This window comes from Borostomias antarcticus (genome assembly GCF_949987555.1).
Source record: "Borostomias antarcticus genome assembly, chromosome: 9".
NCBI classification, from domain to species: domain Eukaryota; kingdom Metazoa; phylum Chordata; class Actinopteri; order Stomiiformes; family Stomiidae; genus Borostomias; species Borostomias antarcticus.
In genome coordinates, this window is record NC_140242.1 from 9,321,418 (window position 1) to 9,331,417 (window position 10,000).

The 10,000-nt window shown below is 43.8% G+C and overlaps 1 protein-coding gene across 1 annotated transcript in view; it reads right to left on the bottom strand.

The window, feature by feature from the left end:
* The window catches only part of cnksr2a (connector enhancer of kinase suppressor of Ras 2a), a gene marked incomplete at both ends in the record, with an annotated part of 53,616 nt that overhangs the window by 18,780 nt on the left and 24,836 nt on the right, over positions 1–10,000 (bottom strand). Inside the window, 2 exons of the mRNA XM_084443681.1 lie at positions 7,251–7,453; positions 8,556–8,719. Coding sequence (XP_084299807.1) covers positions 7,251–7,453; positions 8,556–8,719 — 367 coding nt within the window. The remainder of the gene's footprint in view (positions 1–7,250; positions 7,454–8,555; positions 8,720–10,000) is intronic.

The following is a 10,000-nucleotide window of genomic DNA, read 5'->3' on the forward strand; positions in this document are numbered from 1 at the left end:
ACTGTTGCTGCAAGCTATTTTATTCTGCGCTTGTAGGCCTATTGTTTGTTTTTATTTTGTTTTATAATGTTTTATGTTATTTATAAATAATTAGTCACCTCATTCATTCATCTGCACAATCCCTATTGTTTATGCTGCGTTCCTTTTGTATGGGAGCTCCGGATTTGGCGCCTATACGCGTAATACGTAGCCTATCGTCTGACATCCGACATCCGCGGCCTTTAATATTATAGTCATTTAATTAAGCTATTCAATGATCAAGGTTGCACGGCACATTGTCACTAAAGTGTGCTCATATTAATTAATGTAGCCTAATCATTTGGTTTGTGAAAGTCAAGACGTGACAGAAATCTGTGCAACAATATGCTATGACTAGATTCCAAGAGGCGCGCTCGCTTTCACAGCCTAATTGCCGAGTTGAACTCTGAAGGAGGCAGACCATTAAATTCGCAAAACATAGGTTTATGCATACTAGTATACATCCAAGCAACTGTACTCCGTGTTTTAAATAGCCAAACCATACTTGGAGCGAGATGCGCAACGAGTGAAAATTGGCTTCCGCTGAATGTTGGTTATAAAGATAGAGGAACTTTATAGCAGACACGCAGCCCTACTAACACAGTACGTAAAACTGACGGGACACATTGGTGTAATTGTGGTAACTTTGCGACGTCACCAGCAGCGGACCTAGCTGACACCTAGCTGACACTTGCCTTTTCAGTCGCAAAATAACCAAAATAGCCGTCCTCAAGTACACTGTAAGGGAACGTAGCCGCCACTGCTGCTTAAATCCGTAACTACGATGTAATTAAATAACGTGACAATGTGGTTACATCACAGTCCCAATCTGACTTTATTGGAAATGTGTCACAGTGGGTCAGAACATTTGTAAATTACTTAGGTTTTAAAATAAATTTTGAAGTCATACAGTTACAGAATTGTAATAATGAGGAGAAATCCTGCATGTCTGTTTTGTGTGTAATTTCTCATTTACAGTTAATATTAACACTAAAGATTTGCAGTCTAGGCCTAATAAAAAGAATGATAAAAAATATGCCTATGAATAAAGTCCTAATTTTGCAACCTAAATGTGAGCAATGAACGCTGAGCATTGAACGTAGAATGCAAGGCATTGGGCTACTTTCTTAGGTGACACAATTGAAGAACTAGACAAACAAGTTACACACTCTGTGCCAGTAGGTGGCTGTATGCACATTAAAGTTGTTTGCGATCCGCCACTAAACCTAGCGAAGGAGAAGAAGAACGAGAACGGTAAACTTCCGCCCCGTTTGAAACAGAAGGAGAAAGACCAACACGCTTTGTCTCCGCGACAACACAGATCCTGTAAGTATCTCAATTTCAATGTATACATTAGTATGTATACATACATACTATGTATTTTGGTATCGTCCCAGATAAAACACCAACGTTATGTGCAAGCTACCCTATTGTAATGATTATCTATATGCAGATGCTCTCTTTCCAATGTTGGCTAACTAGCTAGCCAGCTAACGTGATTAGCCTTTTTCGGGCAATGGTGGAGTCTTCTCAAGTCTAGCAGGCTCGCGCGAGCTCCTGCACGTTCGTACTGTTTCATCGCTTGGAATAAAATGTGATAATTAGCTTACTCATTGATTTCGCATTAACCCACGACACCGTTAGTATGTGTTTGTTTTTAGGCATTCATTTTTCCGAAGTTAACGTTAACAGAATACTAGAAGCCCCAACAACGGAGCTAGGCTAGCTAGCAGGATTTGTTATAGCAGCCATCTTGGCTCATTTTGTTACAGCAGCCATCTTGGTGGATTTGTGGTGGTAAAGAATTGTGTACTACGTTTTCACTCACATACAAATCCAAATTTTGCATAATAGGTACTCATGATGTGGACTACTAATAGAGGCGCTAAGACGGCCCCAGGCGTGGCCAGGGGCAGTCCTGGGACAGCACCACAGGCTCTGTGAGTCTTGTTCAGTTGAATGCCCTCATGAGTATTAACAGAAGAGCACCATATACATATGCACACATACACTCTAACATGTCGCTCTCTCCTCAGCTCAGCCCAATGGTCTCTGATGGTTCTGTCTGGCCAGCCCTTAGGTGGAGAAACACCTGATCATCAATAAAGGCACACGTAAGTACAAATGCACATACGTTTCCATAGACGGGATAAACAAAAGGGAATATTGATATTGAGTTAATGTTAGCGGTAGACATGTGAGATTCATAAGACGCATCACTGACGCCAGTGACGCCACAATATCAGGGAAATTGAGCAATTGCTTCCCTGTAGTGCAAACTTGCAAGATTCGCTCAGTTATTAACCCTTCTTGCCTTTTTTGTTGTTGGTTTTCTCTCTCCTCCTTCCTCTCTGTGCAGTTCTCCTGTGTGCTGAGCCGCTATCCCATGTATTGCCACTGCTGACAGGGTAGAGCTCAGCCCCATGCAGAAGTGAGTGATGAGGAGAGGGAAGATCATTTTCCCGTTTTTTTCCCCTCCAGTTTTAGGAACCATCTCAAGAATGTGTTCCCCACTTTTATGCCTTTAAATCAGGGTTGGAGTATTCCAGGTGTGTGGCCATGGCCATGAACACCAGTAGAGGAGGGAACCAAGTGTCTCATTCTCTCTCCACAGTTGTGTGGTTGTAACCCCCCACTAGCTACATATTCATTCAATCTTTATTTAACCTCGTGAATCAATTGAGAGTAAGCTCTCATTTACAATGACGTATAATCACTCTATATTTGAACTTGTACTACAGGTGAGATAATCCTTTTTAATGGTCTCTCTCATTCGCTCTCCTAGCTGTGATGTTAGAGTTGTGCAAGACTTGGGTGTTCTCCTGCTCTGAGTGCCCATTCTCCTATACCTCCCAGATCTACCTCCACAAGCACATCAAGAGGAGCCATGACAACCTCTGTCTGCTGAGGAACACACAGAGCATTATGAAGTAGCCAGTGCCTTGGCGAAGGTGTTTGAGCAGCAGTCATCAATGGATTAACTCCCAAGACACAAGGAAGAGACAGCGCAACACACGCTATGACTCCAGTGACGAAGGTAATATAATAAAGTGCATTCAACAGTCCCAAAATAGTACTACTTGAGTTGACTAATCTGAGCTAATTTACCTCTACTATATGTTCCAGTGCCCAGGCAGCCGGTCGGCAGAACTCAGACCAGACCAGCTATGCCAGGTGCCAGAGCCGGAAGGCCTGCTCTGCCAGTTATCAATGCAGGTATCCATGCATGTTTGTGTTGGTGAAATGTCTATGCATATTTGCACACTTAGTTAACTCAGGACTTTCGGAAGACTCATGTACTCAGTTCACTAATTCGCTCATCTCACATCTCACTACTCGGCAGTAGATGTTCGTCCCGGGTCCTTTGAGCCAAGGCGCTGTGAGCCCAGGCCCTTCAGCCCTTCAGACGTCCAGGCACGAGCAGCATGCATCAGCGATTAGCACCCCGGCCAGACCAGGTCAGGCTCTGACATGTCTCATGTCGAGTTGATTCTTCCCCTTATGCCAGAATCACTACGCCGCCAGCACCATAGTTTCCTGCTCATCCCTTTATCCTCTGGTTTTCAGGTAGTTCTCTGATGCCATCGCCTGTGAGACCAACAGCTCCAGCAGTGTTGCCATCAAGCTCTGCAGATGCTGGTATGCTGAATTTTGTGAACTACTTCATGCTGCATGTAGGGATATACTTTGAGCTGAATATCCATTATGGGACCGTACAATTACTTATAGCCACATCTGTGTTTAATATCCAGACTTCCAGAGGATGATGTGTCAGCAGTTCTCCAGCGTCATGCAGAGTCTGAGGGAGATGGCACAGACAATGATGAGACTGGAGCAGAGGCTGGAGCAGAGACTGTCCGGCGAGTCTGCAGACAGCTATCGGGGAGCAGTACTGGATGACCTGCACCCTGCTAAAACGGAGGAGGAGCTGCTGGTCTTGGAGGAGCAGCTGAAGGACAAGGATCATCAAAGGAAGATGGTGAGTAACTTCAGGGCAGAACTTTGTTCCTTATTTTTGCAGGGAAGTGTTAAGGAAATGTAAAAGTAAATGATTGTCTTTATGTTTTGCAGACACGATATCTGAGCTTCATGCCATGTGCATTGAAACCATTCCCTTTTTGGTTAAAAGGTGCAGTTATGGCCTGTAAGCCAAGCACCACTGTGACGGAGGTGTCTGCCCAGCTGCAGGAGATGCTGAAACATGCCCCTGCTCGATTCAAAAAGGTATGTGATGTCAGGCAGTTAATTTTCTCGTATCCAGTGACATGGCACGCTTCCAATGAACGTATGCGACTTGCTTTTACAGCCATTTCATTATGTCCTTAGGCATCTGCTCCAGCCCAGCTGACCTCCCCAGCCCAGCCCCTGACCGCAGCTCCAGCCCTGACCACAGTGGAGTATTCAGATGAGGATGACCTCTTCTGCCCAGACCCTCGATTCAGATGTGGGTGACCCCCAGCCCGTCTCCCTAAACCTGCCTTTCCAGCCTGCAAGGATGGATGCCTTTTTTGTAAATAGTTTTTGTAAATTTTAACCTTTTTTTTGTGGGATACAACGGTCTGTTCCCGGTCTGCCTGCCACAGAATGCGCACTGTTTCATTTTTGTTTTTAGAACTTTTGCAATTGTCAGATAATGGGTTGCTAGCCAGAGCTTGTACATGCTTTTTTTTGCTTTTCTGGCTATGCGTAATGTGACAGACCGTAAACCTCATCCTTGTAAATATGTATACTTTTAATTTGTAATGTACTTTGTGTAATAAAATGTTCTAAACTGTTAATGGTGTTCAGTCTTATATTGGTTTGTATCATAATGCTTGCTGCTATATCCCCATATAGCATTAATTCGTTTTTGTACTGGTAAATGCTAAATATAGCCAGTGGTACTGCAAATGCTAAATATAGCCAGTGGTCAGTAAGTGACCATATTTGCACCGTGCGAAAAAGACGTGCAGACCAAGTCATATAAATACCTGTAAATCTAGTGTCAGCCAAGTGAGTTTATTACGGAAGTTCCTGCCCACGTTTTTTGCACGCGGCCGCACCGTATTTGCACCGTGCGAAAAAGACGTGCAGACCAAGTCATATAAATACCTGTCAATCTAGTGTCAGCCAAGTGAGTTTATAACGGAGGTTCCTGCCCACGTGATCACGTGCGTTCTTTGCACGCGGCCGCAACTTCTGAATGACGTGTCGTTCTTACGTAGCGGCTACTAAACGGCAGATCTCGCGTTTCCGTAAATGGCCGCGTAATTTCCGCACGCGGCGCAGACGAATCGTCACCTATAGCGGCCGTATGTAGAACGTTTGCGCAACCTGCGTGTGTTAGTAGGGAGGTCCATATAAAATATTATATTTGCACAGTAGGCAGGTCCATATAAAACATTATATTTGCACAGTAGGCTATTATTTCTTTCACTTTATTATTTGCATCATTCTTTGTGGACCAATGTTGGAATAAATTTGCCTTCGAGGTTAGGTTAGGTTCGAGAAGTTATTGCCCACTCTGACATCCGCGGTCTTTATGTGAAATCTACTTTTAGCCTACTGTAACACTACAGGCTATAGGCTAGCCTACTCTTCTTCAATTAAACAAAATAAATCACATTGATATCTTTGCTAAGTACTAAGCTGTAAGGACAGGCTGAACTACTGTTTTGCACAGGCAAACAAAGGAGAGTGTGACAGCCCTGCGCAACGCGTGCAAATTGGCTGCCGCTGAGTGGTTGGGAAACATCAAGAATAGTCATGCATCTTAGCTTGCAGAGTTTGAGAAACATCCTCAATTTTTCTAAATAGCACTTGTTGTAGAAACTTGGGAATCCTGTTTTTAGACTAGTCATGTAATCGGTTACAAAACCACCGTCTAGTCATCAGTGAAAATAGTCGCTGCGCACATCCCTAGTCTGAACTAGGCTATGGTGTGTTGTTGTAATATCTAAATCTCTTCATTTCGCTAAGCAAGCATTTAAGATCCTGACTGTGAAATAACAGATTTAGGGGCCTAGGCTATATTACAAAAACAGGACAAGATGTAGGCTACAAATTTAATTAATTTAATTTAGCCTATTCGGCCATAAAAGGCTCAGCTTTATTCTTTTTTACAATTATTTTTAAGTTATATAGGCCTACTACAAAGAACGAAAAAATAACGTTATTAACCGGTTTTAAAGATTTCAAATTACTGTTTCTGTTCTGGAACAATTAAAGACCATTTCGTTTTCGTTCCTGTTTCTGTTCCTCGTAAAATACCGTTCGTTTTCGGTTTTCGTTTCCGTTCCTTGAACCGGTTCGGAGCCTTGCTTGTCATGCATTAAGGGAAACAATAATGTAGCAAATGTGATCTATAAAAATGTTACCGGCTCCCCATGTTATTATATTATACATTGAATTGTTGTTGGATCATTTTCATTATATTGTTGATATATTTATATTACTGTATTAATTTCCTTTTATTTGTTAATGTCCATAATTGTCTGCACTGTTTTGGCAACATTTTTCATTGTTTTTCATCTGTCTTGTCAATAAAGATTGTAGGAGCCACGTTTAGGTTTACAGTATGTTTATGTCCAGATTTTAGGCTAATTTGTGTGTGTCAGTGTGCCCCCCCTGTAGGTGGTGAGCGCTCCCGCATATAGGGGTGTATGCAACGCGTAGCATGGGGAAGGCGGGACAGCAGATACCGTCATTGACCTCAGCCTTAGTAGCAGGCACGGCCTCATGCCAAACATTTCAGATTTTCAATTTATTCTTGGTGAATAAACGTGAGCAAAGAGCAACAGTCGACTCATCTCTGGATCAATGGATTAATGGATGGATTTATTGAGGAATGGAGACAATGTTGAAATGAAGAAAGGCTGTGAGTCTGAAAACTGAACCCGCACTCCGAACGTAGTACAAACAATTGAACATTCGGGTTATAGGAAAAAAACAATCTTTAGTTTTTGTCACTTCAAAGATCTTTTGAATTAGAATTTGGCAGGGAGAGAGAGTTACTGCACTCCTGAGAGAAGGGTGAAGAGCCATAGTGTTTAGAGATGCAGTAGAAACCGAGTGCCAGCCACCCTGCCTGCTGTGTTTGTCCCATAACAATCACAATCCAATATCAGCCGGAGTCGCTCTGTAACAATGCCCTTATTCCACGCTCTTTCATACCAAAAGAAAATCCATGTTTGTTCCACCGTGTGTGCGTGTGTTTGTGTGTGTGTGTGTGCGCACGTGCGTGCATGTGTTACCTGTCCAGCCAGGCCAGTAAACTCTTGGCGGCGGTGATGAGATCAACTACCGAGGTCAGGAGGTCGTTTGGAAGGCGACGGGAAGATCTGCTCTCTGATTGGCTGCTGCGATGGCGGCCGGAGATGAAGTTCTGGAGATTCTTTGCAGAGGCGCCAAGTTTGTGGGCCAGAGTCCTCACACTCTCTGTCTCCAGGCCTGAGTTCTACACACACACACACACACACACACACACACACACACACACACACACACACACACACATAGTATTTTTACATTCTGAACAGGGCTGTACCCGACAAATGTTGTGAGTCGAATCAGATTCGCCTGTTCAAACCAGAGATTCGACGATTCGTTCTTCTCTTTTTTTCTCATATGCCTAGGCTTAGGGGAGACCGCGGGAGTCGGGACAGCTGTCAAATCTCAAACTCAAGCTCGCAGGCGACATAAAAGATGCCTATTTTTCTTGCTAAACATGCATCATATAGTCCACATTGTCCATCTACTTCGCATGCCCCCTTGTTATTTTGCAGTGTTTTCCATAGCCCATTTCCCATAGAGATTTGACTAGTTTTGTGTTGTGATATTCCATTTGGGAAGTGCACGCGATTTCTGGTGCACAGTACACTAGACGCACAGCGGAGAGGAGAGGGGTTCACTGCCTTCTTTCCTCCGCTATATCAGTCTTAAGACTCCTTTTACTGCACAACTAATAGCTACAGTAATAGCTTATGTCTAAAACGAATGATTGTCCTGTCCTTTATAAATCACAAGGCAGGTGAGTGGTCTTAGCCCACCAACGAATCTTGACAGTGGCGCAAAAAAACGACTGCTCAAATAAAGGAGTCTCAGTCGACTTATGGGTCTCCCACTGATGATTTGACTTGTCGACTTTCAGCAGGCAGCCCTAATTCAGGAGGCAGCCCTAATTCAGCAGGCAGCCCTAATTCAGGAGGAATATAACTGAATATAACTTGTTTTAGTTCAGTATATGTAAGATACAGTAGTTTTCTGGACTGACTCTCTCTCACACACACACACACACACACACACACCTACAGACACACAAACACAAACACACACATACACACACTCATACACACACACACACACACACACAAACAAACACACAAACATGTTCTGTACCAGATGTCTGACCTTCTCACCAGTCTAGCACAGAATGAAGGCTTAGTACAGACCAAAGGAGCCGTTCACACACACACACACTCACACATGCACACACACACTCACACAGACACACACATGCACGCACGCATGCACGCACACACACACACACACAAACTCACCAGAGCGCAGAGCAGGTCGACAGCCTCCAGTATGAGTTCCTGATGTCCGATACGAGACACTCCCAGCTCCTCCAGTTCAGCATGGCTGATTCTCAACAGCCTCTCCCCACACACACACCCACGCTCAAACACACCCACGTACTGCTGCAGACAGTCGTCCAGGCCTGAAACACACACACACACACAGATGTTACTGTAATTTGTGCGTGCACCAAAAAATAACTTACACTCAGGAACCAGAACTCCAGACACACACACACACACACACACACACACACACACACAGGTGTCACTATTCCCTGTAATCCACCGTTGTCTGATTGGAGCAGTGAAACAAGTCCGGGTCAACGGGTGGACAGTTACTGAACCTGGCCAAGACGAAGCCGTCGGACTCATGTTATTGGTTGATCTGAGCCTGGCAATGATGAAGCTGTCAAACTTGTCAAAGTCAAAATCAAAGTCAAGTGTATTGATATAGCACATGTTCATACATGCAAATGTAACACACAGTGCTTTTGCTGAATAAGAGAAGATAAATAAAAACATAGTATAGTAAACAGCAGAAAAAACAGATGAAAAAATAGAAAATAATTTAAAAGAAACAGTATATTGTAAAAACAAACAATACATGGTTCAGGAAAATGTCCACTGGTTCAACCATTCAAATTCAAATGAGCTTTATTAGCATTAAATACAATGGTATCTGTTGCCAAAGCAAAATGGTGATAATCGAGAACAGGATACAATATAAAGATTGAAATTGTTAAATAAGTATACTGCAGTAAGGCCTATAAGGGCAGGGGAATTAAAACAATAAAAAGGTATTATTTACATAAAAGAAGAAAAGGGAAAATGATAGGTCAGTTCTCCTGTCTCATGTTTTCACAGGACTTTTTCTGTAAACAGCAGCTAGTATCAGGGGCGGCGCATGCACTTGGCATACAAGGCAATTGCCTAGGGCGCGGAGGCACTAGGGGCGCACAAATCTCTAGCACCCCCCCCCCCCCCCCATAGCACCCACCCCACCCCCGCTCTACACATCTCCCGACAATCGGAATTGTCCGCTAGCACCCCCCCCCCCTCCCCCCGCTCAACAACTTGTCGGGGGCGCACTGTCGGCACTGTCGTTATTTTTGCCTAGGGCGGCCAATCGCCAGGTCTGTCTGTGTCGGCCTGTTTCTACAGCCAGGCTGTGTCCGCTGAGCCTGTAACTGGTCCAAGGTTTTCCTCAGTTGAGGATCAGTCACACTGGTCAGGTAGTCTGCCATTGTGTACTGTCTGTTCAGGGCCAAATATGTTTCTAGTTTACTTTGAGATCTTGTTACTTCTTTCCAATACAATTGATACATTTCTTTTTGTTTTGCTAAAATTTGGTTAGGCCAAATTAACTGAGGTATGTCTTGGGACTGTGCAGTGAGCCCTAGGACAAGCTGGTAGAGGGGACT